The sequence below is a fragment of the Protomyctophum parallelum genome (genome assembly GCF_964188405.1).
Source record: "Protomyctophum parallelum genome assembly, chromosome: 5".
NCBI classification, from domain to species: domain Eukaryota; kingdom Metazoa; phylum Chordata; class Actinopteri; order Myctophiformes; family Myctophidae; genus Protomyctophum; species Protomyctophum parallelum.
In genome coordinates this window covers 15486455-15513208 of record NC_139702.1, presented here as the reverse complement: position 1 = coordinate 15513208, position 26754 = coordinate 15486455, and the positions used below count along the sequence as shown (strand labels likewise).

Here is a 26754-nt window from a genome sequence, read left to right as displayed (position 1 = left end):
AGTAGAGAAGTGGGGCGACCGTACCTGTTATTTACAGTTATAAGTAGAGAAGTGGGGCGACCGTACCTGTTATTTACAGCTATAAGTAGAGAAGTGGGGCGACCGTACCTGTTATTTACAGCTATAAGTAGAGAAGTGGGGCGACCGTACCTGTTATTTACAGTTATAAGTAGAGAAGTGGGGCGACCGTACCTGTTATTTACAGCTATAAGTAGAGAAGTGGGGCGACCGTACCTGTTATTTACAGCTATAAGTAGAGAAGTGGGGCAACCGTACCTGTTATTTACAGCTATAAGTAGAGAAGTGGGGCGACCGTACCTGTTATTTACAGCTATAAGTAGAGAAGTGGGGCAACCGTACCTGTTATTTACAGTTATAAGTAGAGAAGTGGGGCGACCGTACCTGTTATTTACAGCTATAAGTAGAGAAGTGGGGCAGTCGTACCCGTTATTTACAGCTATAGGTAGAGAAGTGGGGCAACCGTACCTGTTATTTACAGCTATAAGTAGAGTGGGGCAGTCGTACCCGTTATTTACAGCTATAAGTAGAGAAGTGGGGCGACCGTACCTGTTATTTACAGCTATAGGTAGAGAAGTGGGGTGACCGTACCTGTTATTTACAGCTATAAGTAGAGAAGTGGGGCGACTGTACCCTCTGATGTGACGCAGTTAATATGTCCAATACTGTCACCGTTAACAAAGTGCAACTTTTTCATCATTCATCGTTGGCTAACATTGTGCAACAGTCCAGAACAGAGCTATACAATATTATGACAACTGTCAACTTGGCTATAATCTACTAGGCCAGAGGTTTTCAACAGGTGGTCCGTGAAGGTATTGTATGTGGTCCCTGACCATGCAAAGTTGTGCACTAAATTACCTGGTGATGTATGATGACACGTCAATGTTACACGAAAAAAGTACAAAAACATGCACAATGCACATCCAACCCAAACTCGGGCAGGTGCCGAGACGCTCGCACACAGTGGGCTCCGATGCTGTGACAAGTGCCTTTATTTGCACAAATAGGTGACTGTAACAGACACGTCAATGTTGTAATTTACTGGAAAGTTGGATGTCAAGAACTTCCACAGTTGTACAGGAAAGTGTATGCCCCACACACTGTACGGGATTGACTGGTTGACCATTATTAGGAAATGTGCCCATATAACCAATATAATAAATTAATAATACATAATGGCTGTTAAGGGCAACACAACAGTGGTCCCCAGGTTGATTCTCAGTCAGGGTGGTGGTCCCTGGTTCATAATCAGTAACTAGGCTACTGTATCGTTTACATTAATCATTGCCTCTCAAAACCACATACCAGCGTACGTGTGTAACATACTCTCCCTCCATGCCTTCGGCCTGGTGGAGACAACCGCCAGACAGCGGTAGCAAGTTCAACAACCACCGTTCTATTGTCAAACCAGAGGCCAGACAGCATTAGAGAGTTCAACAACCTCCGTTCTATTCTGTCACTTCTCTGGTGCTGCTGCTGATCATCGCCTCCTCCTCCACCACTTCAGTCACATAATGGTATAATAGCCTAAACTGTAAAAGTTAATCGCCAACATTCACCAGCTCAGCCCTCTTCATATAAATGCATAACACAAACAGAATTGTTATTTGTATTATAATAAAACTATAAAAACAAATCACAGAGCCCGAGGCTCGGCCCGGCCCGGCCCGACTAATTATCGTGCATTTTGGGCCCTACCCTACCCGAAACTGTCGGGCCGGGTCGGGTTTGGGCAGAGATTGAGAACTCCCTCAAGGACCCCTGGGGGTCCCCGGACCGCACTTTGGGTTACACTAAAGGTCTGACTGAATAAAAGGATAAACGATTTCAATGGAAACCAAAGAACTTTATTTACAAAACATTGCGAGAATTAACAGCAATAACACAGAGCCATTACAGCTGTTGGCCACTAGGGGAGCCATTGCAGATGTTGGCGTAAAAAACAAAACAACAGATGTGAAAAAAATCTGTTGTGCAAAAAAAATCCACGAAGAAATAAAACCTTTAAATGAAAAATATTCTTCAACCACTGGGGGGCGCTCTTCTTTAGATCAGATCAGCCACTGTGGGGGGGGGTGAGAAAGAGAAAATACATTTAATATATTTAGCAGTTTTTTTCCCTTTTCTGCTAAGCAACAAGCTATATATGCTTAGATGATTTCTATTTATATTAGGATAAATGTGCGCGACTGTAAAGACGAAACGGAAGTGAGGAGGAGGCTCCACTTCCGCTTTATATTTACTTGTGATCAGAGCTTCTGTTGCTCCAGACTGTATGACGGAAGCATTTATATTTGACTCGTGATCAGAGCTTCCGTTGCTCCAGACTGTATGACGGAAGCATTTATATTTTACTCATGATCAGAGCTTCCGTTGCTCCAGACTGTATGACAGAAGCATTTATATTTGACTCGTGATCAGAGCTTCCGTTGCTCCAGACTGTATGACGGAAGCGTTTATATTTTACTCATGATCAGAGCTTCCGTTGCTCCAGACTGTATGACGGAAGCATTTATATTTTACTCATGATCAGAGCTTCCGTTGCTCCAGACTGTTTGACCGAAGCATTTATATTTTACTCATGATCAGAGCTTCCGTTGCTCCAGACTGTACGACGGAAGCATTTATATTTTACTCATGATCAGAGCTTCTGTTGCTCCAGACTGTATGACGGAAGCATTTATATTTTACTCATGATCAGAGCTTCCGTTGCTCCAGACTGTATGACCGAAGCATTTATATTTTACTCATGATCAGAGCTTCCGTTGCTCCAGACTGTTTGACCGAAGCATTTATATTTTACTCATGATCAGAGCTTCCGTTGCTCCAGACTGTACGACGGAATCATTTATATTTTACTCATGATCAGAGCTTCCGTTGCTCCAGACTGTATGACGGAAGCATTTATATTTTACTCGTGATCAGAGCTTCCGTTGCTCCAGACTGTACGACGGAAGCATTTATATTTTACTCGTGATCAGAGCTTCCGTTGCTCCAGACTGTACGAAGGAAGCATTTATATTTTACTCGTGATCAGAGCTTCCGTTGCTCCAGACTGTATGAAGGAAGCATTTATATTTTACTCGTGATCAGAGCTTCCGTTGCTCCAGACTGTATGAAGGAAGCATTTATATTTTACTCATGATCAGAGCTTCCGTTGCTCCAGACTGTATGACGGCAGAATTTATATTTTACTCATGATCAGAGCTTCCGTTGCTCCAGACTGTACGACGGAAGCATTTATATTTTACTCATGATCAGAGCTTCCGTTGCTCCATACTGTACGACGGATGCATTTATATTTGACTCATGATCAGAGCTTCCGTTGCTCCAGACTGTATGACGGAAGCATTTATATTTTACTCATGATCAGAGCTTCCGTTGCTCCAGACTGTATGACGGCAGTATTTATATTTTACTCGTGATCAGAGCTTCCGTTGCTCCAGACTGTATGACGGAAGCATTTATATTTTACTCATGATCAGAGCTTCCGTTGCTCCAGACTGTATGACGGAAGCATTTATATTTTACTCATGATCAGAGCTTCCGTTGCTCCAGACTGTATGAAGGAAGCATTTATATTTTACTCATGATCAGAGCTTCCGTTGCTCCAGACTGTATGACGGAAGCATTTATATTCATATTCATGGGCATTTCGTCTATCTGGGTCGAGTAGTACTGCTGTATTTAAACATTAACGTACCATTCATGGGCATTTCGTCTATCTGGGTCGAGTAGTACTGCTGTATTTAAACATTAACGTACCATTCATGGGCATTTCGTCTATCTGGGTCGAGTAGTACTGCTGTATTTAAACATTAACGTACCATTCATGGGCATTTCGTCTATCTGGGTCGAGTAGTACTGCTGTATTTAAACATTAACGTACCATTCATGGGCATTTCGTCTATCTGGGTCGAGTAGTACTGCTCGATGTCTCTCAGGATTCGGATGTCGTCGTTCTTCACAAAGTTGATGGCCACGCCCTTGCGGCCGTAACGACCCGATCGGCCAATCCTGGAGGAGACACAGGAGAGACGTTTACATGAAGCGACCAATCAGAGAGGAGATGTGTTTACATAAACCGACGGGATTATTATTTAGATAGCATGTTGTTAACAGATTTTGGGCGGGAACCCCTTTTGGTATTAGCATTACGTTATGCTTTAGCTACTTAAAAATAGCAGATCTACAAGCTCATAGCGCGCCACTCGGTGGCGCGCTATGAGCTTGTAGGTCTGCTAGTTTTGAAAAATCGAAGAACGACTGACATAGAAACATAGCTTTTTCAGAAAACTGTCATTTTCAAACAGACATTTTTAGAATCTGATCTCAGGTCAGAATGGGTTAAGACAGGTGTGCACGTACCTGTGTATGTACAGCTCTCTGTTATTGGGAAGGTCGTAGTTGATGATCAGAGACACTTGAGGAACGTCCAAACCTCTGGCCCACACATCTGTGGAGATGAGGACACGACTGCACACATGCACACACACACACACACACACACACACACACACACACACACACACACACACACACACACACACACACACACACACACACACACACACACACACACACACACACACACACACACACACACAGGGTCCATTTGGTTTCATTTTACACTCTCAAGAGTTTAATATCTAATAAAGGGTCCATTTGGTTACCAACTCTTCATCAGTTCTGGAGTGCGTCCCCAATAGCAGCTTTTCAGTGACTGCTGCTCTATTCATCATTTAAATTCATCATTTTAACTGGCTTATGGCCAGCCTAATTAACCCATTCTGACCTGAGATCAGATTCATACGAGGTTTCCACCGGACACACACTGGTCTGATGAACCCATTCTGACCTGAGATCAGATTCTAAAAATGTCAGTCGTTCTTCGATTTTTCAAAATTAGCAGACCTACAAGCTCGTAGCGCGCCACTCGGTGGCGCGCTATGAGCTTGTAGATCTGCTATTTTTCAATAGCTAAAGCACGACATGATGCCAACACCAAAATGGGTTCCCGTTCAGAATGGATTAACAGTGGATTGTGCTTTCTGCCTGCACTATTCATATGTTTAATTCGTCATTTTAATGCCAATAGAAAAATCTGTGAAATACACACTCCATCTCATTCTCACACAGCAATCCTAGTATTAGACACTCAGTCCTGAAGGTGGCGGTAACGTCACCATTATGCCAATTTTGACCAAATATCTGGCGATGTCACTTCCGGTTTAACCCATTTTGAACGGGAACCCATTTTGGTGTTAGCATCATGTTATGCTTTAGCTATTGAAAAATAGCAGATCTACAAGCTCATAGCGCGCCACCGAGTGGCGCGCTACGAGCTTGTAGTTCTGCTATTTTTGAAAAATCGAAGAACGACTGACATTTTTAGAATCTGATCTCAGGTCAGAATGGGTTAATCAGACCAGTGTGTGTCCAGTGGAAACCTCGTATGAATCTGTTCTCAGGTCAGAATGGGTTAAGGAACAACAACATCCGGTACTAGCTTAGGACTGTGCACCACTATCAGATGTCCGGGATGCTAAGCGATCATTGTTTATTTTAATAACTACGTCAAATTAAGCTCTAATTAAGCCCAAAATATCGCATTTTATGCAGCGATGCACAAAAAGACCGCGCGTGTGTGTGATCGACCGTGCATGTGCGGATTTCGGCCGGTTTTAGGTCCTGACGGTGGCGCCAAATTCACCATTATGCAGATTTTGACCTAATTCAGCAAATCTGGCCGTCGTCATTTCAGGTTAAGGTGGTATTGTACAGACAAGTGTTGTTAAGGTGGTATTGGTAGTTACCTCGCTCCAGACCTGAACTCCTTCATGATGGACTCTCTCTCCTTCTGAGGCATGTCTCCGTGCATCGAGGACACGGTGAAGTTAGCCTCACGCATCTTCTCTGTCAGCCAGTCCACCTTAAATACACACAACACCGTCAGTCCACCTTAAATACACACAACACCGTCAGTCCACCTTAAATACACACAACACCGTCAGTCCACCCTAAATACACACAACACCGTCAGTCCACCTTAAATACACACAACACCGTCAGTCCACCTTAAATACACACAACACCGTCAGTGCACCTTAAATACACACAACACCGTCAGTCCAACTTAAATATGAAAACATTCATAACTCATATACAATAATTCGACCTGAGCTCGACTCTATAAAATGTCTTCTAAATCCTGACAGTTTTCTGCTGCTCAACTTTTTACAGAATTATCTGTATTTGGCCCCCCAGTGACCCCCAGAATTTGGCTGCGGACCCCAATCTGAAAATATGTAGTTGCAGGTAACAGATAAAATAAAGGCCCGGCCCTACCTGGGTCCTCATCAAAACCTGTACACTCAAGACACTGGCCCCAGTGTCACCCTTAGATCTGGATATATGGAGCTGACCTGTTCAGACATTCCATTATGTTGATCTCCACCCCCCCCCCCCCCCCTCCATGCCAAAGCACCATATATGGTCATGCCTGGGGCTGACAGACTAACAGGATTTCATAGTAAATACGACCTGTGGTCACAATAAACATTAAAACACTGATATTGTCAGTCAGTCCAAAGCTAAATAAAATCGAATGAGAAATGTTGTAAATGATAGGATCACATAGAATGCAGAGAGACAGTGTAGTAGTGTGTGTGTGTGTGTGTGTGTGCACCTTTCTCTTGGTGTTACAGAAGATGACCGCCTGGGTGATGGTCAGAGTGTAGTGTGTGTGTGTGTGTGCGCGCGCACCTTTCTCTTGGTGTTACAGAAGATGACCGCCTGGGTGATGGTCAGAGTGTCATAAAGGTCACACAGAGTGTCAAACTTCCACTCCTCTCGTTCCACGGCCACGAAGAACTGTTTGATTCCTTCTAGGGTCAACTCATCACTGACACACACACACACACACACACACACACACACACACACACACACACACACACACACACAGAAAGAGATGTCAATTCATTGCATGGATCAACCCATTAAGAGCTGAATGAGGCCGATTCTATAAATGTTTTCTAAACCAGTGGTTATCAAGCTTTTCGTGCCACAGGGCCCCCCAGTTATATATAAAATAAACTGGAGTCAATGAGAGCTCAGTGACCAGCTCTGTTTATATTTCTAAAATACACTGGAGTCAATGAGAGCTCAGTGATCAGCTCTATTTATATATAAAATACACTGGAGTCAATGAGAGCTCAGTGACCAGCTCTGTTTATATTTCTAAAATACACTGGAGTCAATGAGAGCTCAGTGATCAGCTCTATTTATATATAAAATACACTGGAGTCAATGAGAGCTCAGTGACCAGCTCTATTTATATATAAAATACACTGGAGTCAATGAGAGCTCAGTGACCAGCTCTGTTTATATTTCTAAAATACACTGGAGTCAATGAGAGCTCAGTGATCAGCTCTATTTATATATAAAATACACTGGAGTCAATGAGAGCTCAGTGACCAGCTCTATTTATATATAAAATACACTGGAGTCAATGAGAGCTCAGTGACCAGCTCTGTTTATATATAAAATACACTGGAGTCAATGAGAGCTCAGTGACCAGCTCTGTTTATATATAAAATAAACTGGAGTCAATGAGAGCTCAGTGACCAGTTCTGTTTATATATAAAATACACTGGAGTCAATGAGAGCTCAGTGACCAGCTCTGTTTATATATAAAATACACTGGAGTCAATGAGAGCTCAGTGATCAGCTCTGTTTATATTTCTAAAATACACTGGAGTCAATGAGAGCTCAGTGATCAGCTCTATTTATATATAAAATACACTGGAGTCAATGAGACCTCAGTGACCAGCTCTATTTATATATAAAATACACTGGAGTCAATGAGAGCTCAGTGACCAGCTCTATTTAAATACACTGGAGTCAATGAGAGCTCAGTGACCAGCTCTGTTTATATATAAAATACACTGGAGTCAATGAGAGCTCAGTGACCAGCTCTGTTTATATATAAAATACAATGGAGTCAATGAGAGCTCAGTGACCAGCTCTGTTTATATATAAAATAAACTGGAGTCAATGAGAGCTCAGTGACCAGCTCTATTTATATATAAAATACACTGGAGTCAATGAGAGCTCAGTGACCAGCTCTGTTTATATATAAAATAAACTGGAGTCAATGAGAGCTCAGTGACCAGCTCTGTTTATATATAAAATACACTGGAGTCAATGAGAGCTCAGTGACCAGCTCTATTTATATATAAAATACACTGGAGTCAATGAGAGCTCAGTGACCAGCTCTGTTTATATTTCTAAAATACACTGGAGTCAATGAGAGCTCAGTGATCAGCTCTATTTATATATAAAATACACTGGAGTCAATGAGAGCTCAGTGACCAGCTCTGTTTATATTTCTAAAATACACTGGAGTCAATGAGAGCTCAGTGATCAGCTCTATTTATATATAAAATACACTGGAGTCAATGAGAGCTCAGTGACCAGCTCTATTTATATATAAAATACACTGGAGTCAATGAGAGCTCAGTGACCAGCTCTGTTTATATTTCTAAAATACACTGGAGTCAATGAGAGCTCAGTGATCAGCTCTATTTATATATAAAATACACTGGAGTCAATGAGAGCTCAGTGACCAGCTCTATTTATATATCAAATACACTGGAGTCAATGAGAGCTCAGTGACCAGCTCTGTTTATATATAAAATACACTGGAGTCAATGAGAGCTCAGTGACCAGCTCTGTTTATATATAAAATAAACTGGAGTCAATGAGAGCTCAGTGACCAGTTCTGTTTATATATAAAATACACTGGAGTCAATGAGAGCTCAGTGACCAGCTCTGTTTATATATAAAATACACTGGAGTCAATGAGAGCTCAGTGATCAGCTCTGTTTATATTTCTAAAATACACTGGAGTCAATGAGAGCTCAGTGATCAGCTCTATTTATATATAAAATACACTGGAGTCAATGAGACCTCAGTGACCAGCTCTATTTATATATAAAATACACTGGAGTCAATGAGAGCTCAGTGACCAGCTCTATTTAAATACACTGGAGTCAATGAGAGCTCAGTGACCAGCTCTGTTTATATATAAAATACACTGGAGTCAATGAGAGCTCAGTGACCAGCTCTGTTTATATATAAAATACAATGGAGTCAATGAGAGCTCAGTGACCAGCTCTGTTTATATATAAAATAAACTGGAGTCAATGAGAGCTCAGTGACCAGCTCTATTTATATATAAAATACACTGGAGTCAATGAGAGCTCAGTGACCAGCTCTGTTTATATATAAAATAAACTGGAGTCAATGAGAGCTCAGTGACCAGCTCTGTTTATATATAAAATACACTGGAGTCAATGAGAGCTCAGTGACCAGCTCTATTTATATATAAAATACACTGGAGTCAATGAGAGCTCAGTGACCAGCTCTGTTTATATATAAAATACACTGGAGTCAATGAGAGCTCAGTGACCAGCTCTATTTATATATAAAATACACTGGAGTCAATGAGAGCTAAGTGACCAGCTCATGAACATTATTTATGAATGACTGAGACCTTTTGTAAAGTAAATAACAGAAGACATGTAACACTGTCCTTTTTATAGAGGTATCTAAAGAGCACAAAGTACATTTCTGAACGCACCAAGTATAGCGAGAATTCCCACCGTTTCCTGTCTGGCAGCCAAATCTCGCGATACCTCGGAGCCAGAAACGATACCTGCTGCTGTTTAGATCCTCAGATAAAATTATACTCATACTACATCGAAGAGCAAGTGATTAGAAAACAACCTGTGATAATTATGTCTTATTTTATATCCCTGAACCGATTATATGACAACGGTCTCAATGGTTCATAAATAGTGTTTGTTATGAGCTGGTCCAGCCCGCTCCATTCACCGCTTTGTATTCATGTCACTTCCGGTGAGTTTGGCTCCCATGAAAGTGTCATGGCGCAGCCCTGTCACGTGACCATTTCCTTTCCTTCTCAAAGCTTCCTTGCGTTTGACCAGGATGCGGATGGGGTCAGGGGTCATAAGGTCACTCACCGTTTGACCAGGATGCGGATGGGGTCGGTCATGAACTTGTTGGTCATCTCCAGGATCTCGTGAGGAAGCGTAGCGCTGATCAGACACACCTGGGTGGCCGGAGGCAGGTAGCGGTACACGTCATATATCTGCTCCTTGAAGCCTGGCAACATACAGAACACACGTAACATGTTTAAATGACTACAGAGGACATGTTTATACATGAGAACATTTGTGACCACTTCTGACCGAGGCCAAGTCATTGAAATATTTTTATTTCATGTCATGTGAAAGCAGGGAACCATAGCTTCAAATGGACATGGTTGTTCAGTTTGACCCACCAGTTTTGGAGATATGGCTTATAGAGTAATGTCTTGCAGAGAAACAGCGAGTTGAGAAAACTGGCTTGAAAAGGTTCACTTCTGTGGTCTCTAACATTACACCTAGCTACATGTTAAAGCATTTATTTCATATTTACATGTCGATTTCAGCTCTGACATATATTTCAGACATGCTCTAGTCTAGTATGTGAAGAGTCTGCCTGTGATATTAACTCATTTTGGACAGCACAGGCAGACTCTTCACATACTAGAGCAGATCACTGGTTAGACTGGCATAGTGTCGACCCCTTACCCCTGTGTGGGATCACTGGTTAGACTGGCATAGTGTCGACCCCCTTACCCGTGTGGGATCGCTGGTTAGACTGGCATAGTGTCGACCCCTTACCCCTGTGTGGGATCGCTGGTTAGACTGGCATAGTGTCGACCCCTTACCCCCGTGTGTGATCACTGGTTAGACTGGCATAGTGTCGACCCCTTATCCCTGTGTGGGATCACTGGTTAGACTGGCATAGTGTCAACCCCCTTACCCCTGTGTTGGATCACTGGTTAGACTGGCATAGTGTCGACCCCTTACCCCTGTGTGGGATCACTGGTTAGACTGGCATAGTGTCGACCCCTTACCCCTGTGTGGGATCACTGGTTAGACTGGCATAGTGTCAACCCCCTTACCCCTGTGTTGGATCACTGGTTAGACTGGCATAGTGTCAACCCCTTACCCCTGTGTGGGATCACTGGTTAGACTGGCATAGTGTCGACCCCTTACCCCTGTGTGTGATCACTGGTTAGACTGGCATAGTGTCGACCCCTTACCCCTGTGTGGGATCACTGGTTAGACTGGCATAGTGTCGACCCCTTACCCCTGTGTGGGATCACTGGTTAGACTGGCATAGTGTTGACCCCTTACCCCTGTGTGGGATCACTGGTTAGACTGGCATAGTGTCAACCCCTTCCTTACCCCTGTGTGGGATCACTGGTTAGACTGGCATAGTGTGGACCCCCTTACCCCTGTGTGGGATCACTGGTTAGACTGGCAGTGTCAACCCCTTACCCCTGTGTGGGATCACTGGTTAGACTAGCATAGTGTCGACCCCTTACCCCTGTGTGGGATCACTGGTTAGACTGGCATAGTGTCGACCCCTTACCCCTGTGTGTGATCACTGGTTAGACTGGCATAGTGTCGACCCCTTACCCCTGTGTGTGATCACTGGTTAGACTGGCATAGTGTCAACCCCTTCCTTACCCCTGTGTGGGATCGCTGGTTAGACTGGCATAGTGTCGACCCCTTAGCCCTGTGTGGGATCGCTGGTTAGACTGGCATAGTGTCGACCCCTTACCCCTGTGTGGGATCGCTGGTTAGACTGGCATAGTGTCGACCCCTTACCCCTGTGTGGGATCGCTGGTTAGACTGGCATAGTGTCAACCCCTTCCTTATCCCTGTGTGGGATCGCTGGTTAGACTGGCATAGTGTCGACCCCTTACCCCTGTGTGGGATCGCTGGTTAGACTGGCATAGTGTCGACCCCTTACCAGGGACCCCCATTTGAAGAGATACACCAGGGACCCCAATTTGAAGAGATACACCAGGGACCCCAATTTGAAGAGATACACCAGGGACCCACATTTGAAGAGATACACCAGGGACCCCCAGTTGTACAGCTCTAGCAGTGATTATAAACCTGTTTAATTTCAAGAACCCCCCAGTTTGACATGCATTAGTCTACGGACCCCCCATTTAATGGCATTCTCTGGGACCCCCAATTTATTATTGTAAAATCAATGTTAATTTAACTCAGAGACTGTACAAATGGAACCATTTGTACATTCTCAGAGTTGCAGACCCATAAGGGTCCATTTGTACACTCTCAGAGTTACAGACCCATAAGGGTCCATTTGGTTCCTAACCATCATTTAGCTGGGGACCCCCGGGAACTCCCTCAAGGACCCCTGGGGGTCCCCGGACCCCCCCTTTGGGAACCACTGCGATACAGTATCGGGACATCCATTACTATGATGATGTAATGTTTGACCTCTGACCTTTGTTGAGCATCTCGTCAGCCTCGTCCAGAACCAGCATCTTAATGGCTCTGGTCCTTAGGCTCCGCCTCCTGATCATATCTGCACACACGCGCGCGCACACAAACACACACACACACACACACACACACACACACACAGAGTAAAGTTAAACACTCTCTCTCTCTCTCATATATATATATATATATATATATATATATACACACACACACACACACACACACACATTCATTTAATAAATAGCAGATCTACAAGCTCATAGCACGGCACTCTAAACACTAAAACATTCCAGGTGACTAAAACTAAATGAAAACTATTCAAGGGAATAATGACTAAAACTAAAATCTAAATCTGCTGCCAAAAACAACACTGGTAACCAAACACCCTCCCGGTCGTTCATCGACATTTAGAAAATATCTTCTAAATCCTGACAGTTTTCTGAAATACCTCATGTTTCTGTATCAGTAGTGCTCAATATTTCATGTCAAGGACCCCAAAAAAATTATATGTAATATGCCGCCGACCCCCCCATCTGAAAACATGTTCCAGGGACCCCTCCAGAAGCAAAGATTTGAGTTAAAAACGTTCGCTCTGAAAAAATAATAATATATATATTCAAAGATTTTCACATTTTTTTCAAAAATAGACCTACAAGCTCGTAGCACGCCACTTGGTGGCCCGCTATGAGCTTGTAGATCTGCTATTTTTCAATAGCTAAAGCATAACATAACACCAAAAGGGGTTCCAACCCAAAATGGGTTTACCCATTCTGAACGGGAACCCATTTTGGTGTTAGCATCATGTTATGCTTTAGCTATTGAAAAATAGCAGATCTACAAGCTCATAGCGCGCCACCGAGTGGCGCGCTACGAGCTTGTAGGTCTGCTATTTTTGAAAAATCGAAGAGCGACTGACATTTTTAGAATCTGATCTCAGGTCAGAATGGGTTAATCAGACCAGTGTGTGTCCAGTGGAAACCTCGTATGAATCTGATCTCAGGTCAGAATGGGTTAAAAGGTGAAAGGTACTGACCAAACACCCTCCCGGGCGTTCCAGACACCACGTGCTGGCCGTAGTCCAGCTTCCTGATGTCCTCGCCCACGTTGGTGCCCCCGATGCAGGCGTGGCATTGGACGTTCATGTAGTCCCCGAGAGCCAATAGGACCTGGAGGAGGAAACGAAAAACACATGACTGACAGGCCCCGCTCGACCAATCAAACACCACGTACAAAACGTACGACGCGATAGGCTGTTTTCAGTTTAAAATCTACTGGATCTCTTCTCCACTAGTCCCTCCCTGACATTTAGTTCTACTGGATCTCTTCTCCACTAGTCCCTCCCTGACATTTAGTTCTACTGGATCTCTTCTCCACTAGTCCCTCCCTGACATTTAGTTCTACTGGATCTCTTCTCCACTAGTCCACGTCAGCGAGCTAATGGATATAGAGGTTTTGTCTTACAACATTCATGGCAAACGATCAAATGTTTTCCAAATGGTGTAGATGGAACTGTACGTGTGTGTGTGTGTGTGTGTGCGCGTGCGTGCAGGGTTGTGTGCGTGTCTGCAGGGTTGCGTGTGTGTGTGTGCGGGGTTGCGTGCGTGTGTGTGTGTGTGTGTGTGTGTGTGTGTGTGTGTGTGCGTCTAACCTTTTGGATCTGACCGGCCAGCTCTCTGGTTGGTGCGAGGATGAGAGCCTGAGTCTCTCTGACCTGAAAAACATTGATATTATTATTATTGGAGTAACATTAAAAACATTTATATTATTATTAACCATGGATTAACATGTTAAAAACATATTTATTAAGATTAAGATTAACACGTTAAAACAACAACACGTCTCTTTAGAAGCATTAATATTCCTTGTAGATCTGCTATTTTTGAAAAATCGTTCAATCGTCAAATCTTTGCTTCTGGGGGGGGGGGGTCCTGGAACTACATATTTTCAGATCGGCGGCCAATTACAGATAATGTTTGGGGCTCCCTGACCACTGATAGAGAAACATGAGGTTTTCAGAAAACATGATTTAGAAGGCATTTGTGACTAAATTTGACTGAGGGACTGCCATTGGATTTTTTTGATTTTCTTTTTTTTTTCATGTCATGTGAAAGCAGGGAACCATAGCTTCAAATCGACATATTGGTTGTTCAGTTTGACCCACAAGTTTTGGAGATATGGCTTATAGAGTAACGTCTTGCAGAAAACAGCGAGTTGAGAAAACAGGCTTGAAAGGTTCACTTCTGTGGTCTCTAACATTACACCTAGCTACATGTTTAAGCATTTATTTCATATTTACATGTCTTCTCTGGACTCTAACATTACACCTAGCTACATGTTTAAGCATTTATTTCATATTTATATGTCTTCTGTGGTCTCTAACATTACACCTAGCTTGCTACATGTTTAAGCATTTATTTTATATTTACATGTCTTCTGTGGTCTCTAACATTACACCTAGCTACATGTTTAAGCATTTATTTCATATTTACATGTCTTCTCTGGACTCTAACATTACACCTAGCTACATGTTTAAGCATTTATTTCATATTTACATGTCTTCTGTGGTCTCTAACATTACACCTAGCTACATGTTTGGGCATTTATTTCATATTTACATGACTTCTGTGGACTCTAACATTACACCTAGCTACATGTTTAAGCATTTATTTCATATTTACATGTTGATTTCAGCTCTGACACTTATTTCAGACATGCTCTAGTATGTGACGAGTCTGCCTGTGCTATTAACTCATTTAAAAAAGTTTTTCTCCTCTGGGGAAAAACTGTAATTTGCGCGATGGCAGTCTCTCAGTCAAATCTGGTCACATTTGTAGAATCGTTCAGGTCTAAATGTGTTAAAGGTCAAAGGTCGTCACCTGGATGTCCAGACACTGCAGAACAGACACGCAGAATGTGGCCGTCTTTCCTGTTCCTGACTGAGACCTGTGGACAGTGACATCATAATTACATCATCACATGTTCCTGACGTAGACCAGTGGACAGTGACATCATCAATACATCATCACATGTTCCTGACGTAGACCTTCCACAGCCTCTGTAGTTTAATTAGCCTCGATACCCAGGCTTTCATTTCGTCCGCGCGGAAAATTAAAGCCTGGATTTACGCATTGGCTGCACTGGTCTAAAAGTGGGATCGCTCAAAATAACACCGTGAGGACATTATTACCAGTGGAATTCAAACGAGGCTATGCGAGGAAAAGGAGGAGAATGGCTGAAGAACCCACCACACCGTCTAAGAAAAAAAACCAACGTTTGCCGACTCTGTGGAAATAACTTTGACAGTCTGTTAGAATGGTATACTCCAGCAAACAGTGGTTTCTGCTTCTGGTCGACACAATAGAGCGTCGCAGTCCCTCCCCCTTTCAGAACAACGAGTGGCCCAGGAAATAAATCCCAATGCATTTTTCCCATAGGCATTTCTTAAAGTATTTATTTAAAGACGGTTACGCCGCGGACAAAGCCAACTCGGATCGTGACAAATCATGACAATGAACACAATGTTTTGGGCCGATCAAATAATTTATAAGAAGAAAAACAAAACAAATAGTGTTGTCTCCTGCCTTTATTTTCTTCTTTCTAATGATTTGATCGGCCCAAAATATTGTGTTCATTGTCATGATTTGTCACGATCCGAGTTGGCTTTGTCCGCGGCGTAACCGTCTTTAAATAAATACTTTAAGAAATGCCTATGAGGAAAATGAACGGCGATTTCTTCTCCGGGTCTCTCGAGGGGGGAGGGACTGCGACGCTCTATAACAGTGGTGCACTGGATGGGGGGAGACCGGGGCTGACGGACAGATCGGTGAACCAATCAGGGTGCGCGTTTTTCTGAGCTTTTCCATCAGTCCAAAGACTATGACTAAACTAAAATAGAAATTTGCTGCCAAAAACAACACTGCTCTAGACTAGAGCTGTTTGGAGAAAGAGTGACGACAATGGAGTGATCAGTGACGCTCGCAGCCCGTTGCAGCCCCACCAATAAGCAGTGAGCGGAGAGTCACAACTCTCTCAGCTAAACGGCGCTGCCTCCGACAGAAAGATTCAGGGGAACATGTTTTAGCGTGACGAGCAGGCCCGATTCACAATAACACAGGCCAATACTGTTGTGTTTCTGTTGCGTGTGTGCATGTTGTGGTGCCACCACACATTAAAATGGCACCAAAGAAATTTCCAGAATCCAACTGCAGGGCAGCAGAAAATATCAGCAACGCTATTTTCTAAACCTAAATCTAAACCCAAGTCAACTGCTAATGACATCAACATTGATGCACTGTCAACAAACCATTTATTTTGGACTATGAGTCACTTTAATTGAGCTGTGCAGCAGTGCATTATAAATGCACCATACTTTAGCTCACTGATTGCACCACAAAGTTATTAACTTATTTTACATTATTTTGGTGCCATTATATTTACTGTTCTACCTACTTTGCACTGTTGTTCTGTTTGCATACTGTTGCAAACATCTTTGCAAATATTAAAGTTTTCAGATTTGGAATTGTGTTCACTTCTTTCATACATTTCTACATGAATATAACCACATTCAAAAATGAAATGAGAGTTAAATGCTGCAATTTGTAAAAATGACAAAATGTGACTCTTAACGTCGCTGAAGTGGGACTCGTCAAATGTCCCTGGGACTCATCTACAAAATCTAACTTCGGAGTCTGCATCACACTGTACTTGGTCAGGTCTTTTTCAGTCTACACCAAATCTCTTCGTCAAAAATACAATACATGGAGAGAGAGGAGATGGAGAGGGGAGAGGAGAGGAGAGGACCCGTCCCATTGGGTTTAATACATGGAGAGAGAGGAGAGGAGATGGGGTTTTTGGAGAGGAGAGGAGAGGAGAGGAGAGGAGAGGAGAGGAGAGGAGAGGAGAGGAGAGGAGAGGAGAGGAGAGGAGAGGAGAGGAGAGGACTTACTGTGCGATGACGTCTCTTCCTTTAATGATCTGTTTGATGGCTCTCTGCTGGATGGCTGAAGGTTTCTCAAAGCCTGGACACACACACACACACACACACACACACACACACACACACACACACACACACACAGTTTAGTTACAGCGGGGAAGAAAAAGGGGGGGGGGGGGGGCAGCTCGCAATGCATTTTCAATGGGAGGCTCAGAGGTTTAAAAAACAAGACCAAATAAACAACTACACTTTAGAAACAAGACCAAATAAACAACTACACTTTAGAAACAAGACCAAATAAACAACTACACTTTAGAAACAAGACCAAATAAACAACTACACTTTAGAAACAAGACCAAATAAACAACTACACTTTAGAAACAAGACCAAATAAACAACTACACTTTAGAAACAAGACCAAATAAACAACTACACTTTAGCAACAAGACCAAATAAACAACTACACTTTAGAAACAAGACCAAATAAACAACTACACTTTAGCAACAAGCCCAAATAAACAACTACACTTTAGAAACAAGACCAAATAAGAAAATAACTACACTTTAGAGACAAATCTAAAATCAGAGCTTCATGTCTACACTGTACACAGTGTACTATAAGAGCTGTTCCATTTATACAAATATAAATATCATTCAGTCATTCGTTTATGGACAGAAAACAATGCAAGCTAAGCTTTATAACTAGCATCACAAAGCTGCTCCAAAACAAGCCATCATCATCTACATTCACACCGTGTTGAAACTATACGACATAAACGCTGTTATTATTATTATTACGAATGTTTAAAGTACATCTCCGGCTCTATTAGCTGGTATATCAACACCAACAAGACACACAGTTCGACGGGTCACCAGTGTCGGTGCAACGCGACGCCGCCGGAGCCGCGGCTTCTCGCTGCAGCGCGGACATTGGTGACCTATCGAAGTGTGTGCCTCCAGAGGGAGGGACATCATGTTATATTATTATTCCTCCTGTTTGTTGTATTAATAGTCCTTATTGATTCACGTTAAATTCTGACACAAAGAGTTAAAAACCACAAGAGAACAACAACAACAACAACAACACACTTCTACACGGGTCACCAATGTCGGCGCAACACAAACTACGATTAAAATAGGCACCCAAGTTCCAACGTTGAAAATCCCAGAGAGGAGAGGTGCAGAACGGAACCAAACGGACCCGTACGGCTCTAGTCTCTCCATAGGATGTAAATCTATAGTTTCAACACTGTTTCTACACTGTTATTCTAAGAGTTGAGTTCCAGTTCCACCGCCCTAATGTAGATCTGGTCCATACTAGCTATTAAACGCATTAGAGCTATGGATCAGAGCTAGCCCTAGCATGAATCATGGCTAAGCTAGCCCTAATGCTCATCCCCGGCCTCACCGTAGGCATAGATCCCGCCCAGGAGGTCCTCTCTCCGGCATAGAGCCCTGACTCCTAACCCTACCCCGGCCGCTACCCATCCAGAAGGCCTCGGCCTGATCCCCGGCCTCACCGTAAGCATAGATCCCGCCCAGGAGGTCCTCTCTCCGGCATGGATACCTGACTCCTAACCCTACCCCGCTACCCATCCAGAAGGCCCCGGCCTCACCGTAGGCATAGATCCCCCGTAGGAGGTCCTCCCTCCGGCATAGCGCCCTATCCCTACCCCGCTACCACTCCAGGAGGAGACCCAGAGGGCCCCGGCACATCCCCGGCCTCACCGTAGGCATAGATCCCCCGCAGGAGGTCCTCTCTCAGGCCCATGGTGTCGAAGGTCGGCGTGACGTCCACCTCCTCGGAGGTCTCGAACTCCACCTTGGTCATGTCTTCCTCCTTCAGCAGCCTCTTCCTGACGGGGACTCCCTCCATCCTTAAACTAAAACTCCTAACGTTGGTTTATTTAGTAATTATTATTATTATTATTAGCGACGAAAGCAAAGCGGCGGAGACGAAAACAAACACGACGGATATTATCCTGGAGAAAGGAAGGAAGGAAGAAAGAAAGCGCCGGGGCCGCGTGTGTCGCGTTCCTATGACGTCATCGTCGGTGTTGCCAGGTTTTGCGAGAGAAAAAAGGCAGCCCCAGACTGTAATAATACATATTAAAATACAACGTTTTTATGAAACTTTAATATGAAATTGATTTTAATTGTGTTTTTTTCATGATTTACGTTACAGTCAGTTAATCACTGGTTTAAACAACAATAAGCAAACAACTACACTTTATAAACAAGACCAAATAAACAACTACACTTTAAAAACAAGACCAAATAAACAACTTCACTTTAGAAACAAGACCAAATAAACAACTACACTTTAGAAACAAGACCAAATAAACAACTACACTTTAGAAACAAGACCAAATAAACAACTACACTTTAGAAACAAGACCAAATAAACAGTTACACTTTAGAAACAAGACCAAATAAACAACTACACTTTAGAAACAAGACCAAATAAACATTTACACTTTAGAAACAAGCCCAAACAAGCAAATAACTACACTTTAGACTTTAGAGACAAGCAAAACAAATATGTCCAAAGTTGCTTATAATAAGCGGACTTGGCAACACTAGACATCATCGTCGTCGTATTGTCGTCGTCATTGTCGTCGTCACCAGGCAGCGTCTAGTGAGCTAATCTAGTGAGCTAATTTAAGACTTCCGGTGGACGATCTCTTCAAAATAAGAGTACCCTCTAGAGTATTGAAAAAAAGTTGCACATTAAAACTACAAATTAAGCATTTAAATGATGCTATATGATGCTATAAGACACACATTATGTTTCTGTGTAAGAATAAGTAATTAAATCATTATAATAATAATAATAAAGTTATCTAAATGGATAAATGCTATTCACTGGAGTGCATGGACTTTATAAAGTGGACACTGGACAAAAGACGGCTCTGCGAGGCAACTATCTGGACATACCCACGCGTTCGGGGAGATGTCCTGTACCACACCCCACTCTCCGCTAAGCGGGAGAGGTGTAAAATTCACAGCAGCAGACCTTCTACTGGGGTCAAGGCTGACAAAAAGTACCGTTTCCGGACCCAGAATGGACACTGGACAAAAGACGGCTCCGCGAGGCAACTATCTGGACATACCCACGCGTTCGGGGAGATGTCCTGTACCACACCCCACTCTCCGCTAAGCGGGAGAGGTGTAAAATTCACAGCAGCAGACCTTCTACTGTGGTCAACGCTGAAAAAAGTACCGTTTCCGGACCCAGAATGGACACTGGACAAAGAGGCCTCCGCGAGGCAACTATCTGGACATACCCACACGTTCGGGGAGATGTCCTGTACCACACCCCACTCTCCGCTAAGCGGGAGAGGTGTAAAATTCACAGCAGCAGACCTTCTACTGTGGTCAACGCTGAAAAAAGTACCGTTTCCGGACCCAGAATGGACACTGGACAAAGAGGCCTCCGCGAGGCAACTATCTGGACATACCCACACGTTCGGGGAGATGTCCTCTAACACACGACACTCTCCGCTAAGCGGGAGAGGTGTAACATTCACAGCAGCAGACCTTCTACTGGGGTCAATGCTGACAAAAAGTACCGTTTCCGGACCCAGAATGGACAGTGGACAAAGAGGCCTCCGCGAGGTAACTATCTGGACATACCCACGCGTTCAGGGAGATGTCCTCTACCACACCCCACTCTCCGCTAAGCGGGAGAGGTGTAAAATTCACAGCAGCAGACCTTCTACTGTGGTCAATGCTGAAAAAAGTACCGTTTCCGGACCCAGAATGGACACTGGACAAAAGACGGCTCCGCGAGGCAACTATCTGGACATACCCACGCGTTCGGGGAGATGTCCTGTACCACACCCCACTCTCCGCTAAGCAGGAGAGGTGTAAAATTCACAGCAGCAGACCTTCTACTGTGGTCAATGCTGAAAAAAGTACCGTTTCCGGACCCAGAATGGACACTGGACAAAAGACGGCTCCGCGAGGCAACTATCTGGACATACCCACGCGTTCGGGGAGATGTCCTCTACCACACCCCACTCTCCGCTAAGCGGGAGAGGTGTAAAATTCACAGCAGCAGACCTTCTACTGTGGTCAATGCTGAAAAAAGTACCGTTTCCGGACCCAGAATGGACACTGGACAAAAGACGGCTCCGCGAGGCAACTATCTGGACATACCCACGCGTTCGGGGAGATGTCCTGTACCACACCCCACTCTCCGCTAAGCGGGAGAGGTGTAAAATTCACAGCAGCAGACCTTCTACTGGGGTCAATGCTGACAAAAAGTACCGTTTCCGGACCCAGAATGGACACTGGACAAAGAGGCCTCCGCGAGGCAACTATCTGGACATACCCACACGTTCGGGGAGATGTCCTCTACCACACGACACTCTCCGCTAAGCGGGAGAGGTGTAAAAATCACACCAGCAGCCCTACTGGGGTCAATGCTGACAAAAAGTACCGTTTCCGGACCCAGAATGGACACTGGACAAAGAGGCCTCCGCGAGGCAACTATCTGGACATACCCACACGTTCGGGGAGATGTCCTCTACCACACAACACTCTCCGCTAAGCGGGAGAGGTGTAAAATTCACAGCAGCAGACCTTCTACTGGGGTCAAGGCTGACAAAAAGTACCGTTTCCGGACCCAGAATGGACACTGGACAAAAGACGGCTCCGCGAGGCAACTATCTGGACATACCCACGCGTTCGGGGAGATGTCCTCTACCACACCCCACTCTCCGCTAAGCGGGAGAGGTGTAAAATTCACAGCAGCAGACCTTCTACTGGGGTCAATGCTCAAAAAAGTACCGTTTCCGGACCCAGAATGGACACTGGACAAAGAGGCCTCCGCGAGGCAACTATCTGGACATACCCACGTGTTCGGGGAGATGTCCTCTACCACACCCCACTCTCCGCTAAGCGAGAGAGGTGTAAAATTCACAGCAGCAGACCTTCTACTGGGGTCAACGCTCAAAAAAGTGCTGTGCCTTGGGGCATTGACATGAAATCACTTTCTCTATGCAAGCTAAGTCAGGTCAAGGAGTTACCTCTAGCTTTGGAATGGGTGTCACTTGTGTGCGTTGATTGCATCTGTCTGTGCATTTATGCATTTGTTTGTCCTGACGAAACTTGATTCTTTCTCGACTGTTTATTTTCTCGTATGACACGACATAGAAACTACTTGTGACTACTGTCTTTGTGTGCTGTCGAGCGGATGTTCTTTGCATCAGCTCAAAGGTATAGCCTGCTGTGTCATTCGATTCATTTGTCCAGATATGCCATTTATGATCTTTAAGGATGTACAATGACGCATATGGTGGCCTGTCGAAAAATACACACATACTGGTCAAAGCATACTCATTTTGGTGGTACAGACAGGATAAATTGAACGTTTTTGGAATTTTTGTGCCAGCTCTTAACAGGAGAAGTAAGGTCTGTGGGCTGTTAATTACTTCATATGTTGATAAGCTCTTTTCCTGCTGACATGTTTCACATTGTTCAGATTGAGCAGGTAATATTTGTGCAATAGTGTCTAAGATGCCTTTTTGTGACACGTCAAGTGGCTGCACTATGAATTGTGACATGTTCTTTGTAGATGGTAAGGCCTTGTCACCACATTGAGTACAACTATACAGACTAAGACTTTTCAGGCAAAGCAGGTCATCTCCAAGGAAAGGAGACCGAAGTGTGTATTCTACAAAGCTGTTTAATATGGTGCATACTTCTGTCCTAGAACATTTCTGAGACACTAATGACACTGATGTGTTGGCTAGATTGAATTTCTCAAGTTTCCGTCTAAATGTTGAGTCCTGCGCTGCTGCTTCTTCAAGCCGTGTGTGACATTTTTTGATAGCAGATGTCTGTTGTAGAAATGTTAGAATTGGTAATGGTATAGCTTCACACATATTGTCATTTAGACTTTCATTGCATAAAACCACATCATCATCATCTTCTTCCAAATTGTCCTCCGTTATTGTTCTGTTAATTCCTTTCAACTGTCCAGGCACAGAATGTACAGATGTCTGTATGTTTTGCTTGAACAACTGTGTGGACACCACACATACTCAACCAAACTACTAGTTTGTGTATAAAATCTAATGGGTCATTGTGCACTCCTAAAGCCAAGTAAGATGCTATTCACTAGTTGTTGAGTGACACCACAGATTGTTTTGCAATCAAATGTGTGACCTGGATTTTGAAAAAACGCTTGAATGAGAGCTGCTAAATTCCCCGGCATAGATGACAACCGAACCATCGAAGTAGGTGTCAATGGTTTCAATTTATCTTGTACTACTTGTAGATGCAGTATACCCACGCGTTCGGGGAGATGTCCTGTACCACACCCCACTCTCCGCTAAGCGGGAGAGGTGTAAAATTCACGGCAGCAGACCTTCTACTGAGGTCAACGCTCAAAAAAGTGCTGTGCCTTGGGGCATTGACAATTATTTAATTAACGAATTAAATAACCTTATTTTATTCTGAAGACAACCGGATGTCTTAAATTAGCTAGCTCTCAGACAGGAAGTTCTAAATTAGCTCATAAGACGGAGCCAAATATCTGTCTGAGAGTGGAGCCTGCCTGGCAAATGACATGGGGGGTCCTTTTTGTGGGCTTGGCCGAAAGTGGGCGTTACCAAAAGGTGAGCGTGGCCATGGCCGCCAGAAGTCTGTCAGATTTTGACAGCTTCAAATTAGTGTTAAACATAATATAATATAATTGACTCCAGTCCTCTCTGTTTAATATATCTATAATGAAACTATATAAACTATGCATATACCATGAAGTGCTATGACTACTAGCTCTGGTCCATAGCTCTAATGCGTTTCATTGTCTCCACCAGGCCGAAGGCCTAGGGGGAGAGTATGTTTTGCACTCCGTCCGTCCGTGTGTCCGTCCGTCCGTGAGCAGCTAATCTCGGCCACCGTTAACCCGGTCGATGCCAAATTTTGCACACACACTCCCTGGATGCCAACGATGAACCTCTGCCCCAAACTTTCCAGAACGGCCTGTTATAGCGCCACCAGGAGGCCGCTTTGTGCAAAACACGTTTTTGCACAGTACACCTACAGATTTTGTCCAAACATCACGCAAATTGGTACACAGTCTCTCTAGAGCCATTCAACGAAACCAGTCTTTCAGATTTCTCAGACTCCATCCTGATTGGTTAAGATTGGCTTCCAAAGTTCACAGGAGTGCTCAGTTTCAAACAAAATGCTGCAAATCATGAACACATCGCGTGATTTCCGTGAAATTGTGCACGCACATTCCCACTAGGCCGAGGAAGAAATGCCACATGAACAATTTCAACTCAGCCTCAAGGTGGCGCTATAACTGGCCAAAAAGTGTTTTTACCTCTAACTGCACGGATCTGTGGATAACTTTGTATGCCAACTCCCTAGAGGCCAAGGAAAAACCTTTGTCTGGAATTTTTCACATCTGCTCTTTATAGCGCCACCAGGAGGCCGACATATGTAAAACACATTTTCTATTATTACTCCTTCAGATTTTATCCAAATTTCACGCAAATCAGTACACATGATCTCCATAGTCATGTGATCAAGACAGGTTTGTTTGATTTCTCATATTCCATCCTGATTGGCCACGATTGGCTCCTACAGTTTTCAGGAGTAGCAAATGGCCACAACTCCTCAACGCAGCGTCCGATTGCGATGAAACTGTGCACGCATATTCCCACTAGGCTGAGGAAGAATCCTGGTGGAGACCTGTGCCGATTGGCACTTTATCTAGTTTAGAGCTATGTTACTCTAAACTTCCCCGCTCGCATGAATGCAGACCAGCCTCTACTCTTTGGCGTAAATAAAAAGAACGTTTTTGCTACACATAAAAACAAAGGCGAGTTGTGTCATTAGAAAGCCTACTTTGGTAATTGGTTCTAGTTCTAGTGAACAGAAATAATAAATAAATAGACTTGGTAACCTAACTGTAGGGAGTGCAAACACATTAAAGAACCTGGGGGTTATCATCTATGAAAAGGCAACACAATGAGCAGAAAATAAAAATGAACCATGTAAATACAACAAATTGAGCAGAGCACTGCAGGGAGTTGAACCCCATTCCGGTAAACCAGAAGTACCACAACCAGTGCCTTGGTTTTTGTTTTGTTTTACGAGGTCCATTCGTTGAAATGTAAATTTTGCATTGCAACGGTAAAGTAATTTCACAATTGACATTGTAGGCAATAATTAATAACGGTATGGCACCAGGCCAAAGCCATGGGGACAGAGTATGTTTTGCACTCTGAGTGAGTGTGTGTGTGTGTGTGTGTGTGTGTGTCCGTCAGTTTGTTAACAGCTAATCTCCAGCACCATTAACCCGGTCGATGCCAAATTTTGCACACACTCCCCCTGGATGCCAACGATGAACCTCTGTCCCAAATTTTCCAGAACGGCCTGTATAGCACCACACATTTTTGTATGACCAGTATAAATGACCTTGACAAGTACAAATGACCTTGACCAGTATAAATGACCGTGACCAGTATATGACTGACCAGTATAAATTACCTTCATGAGACTAGTAAATGACCTTGACCAGTATAAATGACCTTCATAAGACTAGTAAATGATCTTCACCAGTATAAATTACCTTGACCAGTATGCGGTCCGTGACCATGGACTATAGCCTTTCGCTTTTCCTTGATTTTCACCTTTTTTTTAAATCCTCAACAATGATGAAGAATCGCACACAATAACGCTCAATGACCTGAGACCATGGACCAATGAACCATGTAAATATAACACATTGAGCAGGGCACTGCAGGGAGTTGAACCCCGTTCCGGTAAACCAGAAGTCCGACACCAGTGCCTTAGTTTTTGTGTTGTTGTTCATTTACAGGTCCAGGTGTGCATACGCATGTGCGCCTGTGCGTGTGTAGGTGCATTTGTGCATGTGTGTGCACGCTTCAATGACCACTGTTGGACCCCATGGGGATCAAGGACCTCAGGGAGCCACCCATAATTCACAACGGTCACAGCGAACTCTGTTGCATCACAACTGGTGGCCAACAGTCGTAACCAACACCGCCACCGACCCACAGGAGAATACCATCGCACAGTGGTATCAGACCAACCACAATCAGCCAGCCCTCAAACCAAACCCTTCGACCTAGAAGAACTCAAAACTGCAATGGGAAAGTTGAAACCCGGAAAAGCAGCAGGGATTGATGACATACTGGCAGAAATTATACAGCACCTGGAACCTAACGCAAAGACCTGGCTCGTAGGGATGCTGAATACATGCATGGCAAAGAAAACCATCCCTTCTGTCTGGAGAACGGCCAAAGTGGTTGCAATCCCTAAACCTGGCAAAGACCCATCATCCCCAAAGAGCTACCGACCCATTTCCCTCCTCTGCATCACCTACAAGAGAGGCTGCTACTCCAACGCCTC

General features: G+C 43.9%; 1 protein-coding gene across 1 annotated transcript; it reads right to left on the bottom strand.

The window, feature by feature from the left end:
- Positions 1-1853: 1853 nt before the first annotated feature.
- eif4a3 (eukaryotic translation initiation factor 4A3) lies at positions 1854-19373 on the bottom strand. Its single transcript, XM_083766005.1, has 12 exons — positions 19087-19373; positions 17368-17440; positions 15299-15365; positions 14071-14133; positions 13456-13588; positions 12424-12504; positions 10071-10212; positions 6787-6925; positions 5838-5953; positions 4390-4497; positions 3911-4038; positions 1854-2084 (listed from the first exon to the last, which is right to left on the bottom strand). Exons 1-12 carry the CDS (start codon positions 19232-19234, stop codon positions 2068-2070), a joined length of 1215 nt encoding a protein of 404 aa, XP_083622131.1. The 5' UTR covers positions 19235-19373; the 3' UTR covers positions 1854-2067.
- Between the last annotated feature and the right edge of the window lie 7381 nt (positions 19374-26754).

Bases quoted from the DNA above. Each gene is read 5' to 3' on its own strand.
- eif4a3 (XM_083766005.1), bottom strand. From the start codon at position 19,234: ATGGAGGGAGTCCCCGTCAGGAAGAGGCTGCTGAAGGAGGAAGACATG. The intron at 13,589-14,070 runs GTTAGACGCACA...TTCCTCCTCCAG, and splicing joins TGGCCGGTCAGATCCAAAAG to GTCCTATTGGCTCTCGGGGA. The intron at 4,498-5,837 runs GTAACTACCAAT...GCATGTGTGCAG, and splicing joins GAGTTCAGGTCTGGAGCGAG to TCGTGTCCTCATCTCCACAG.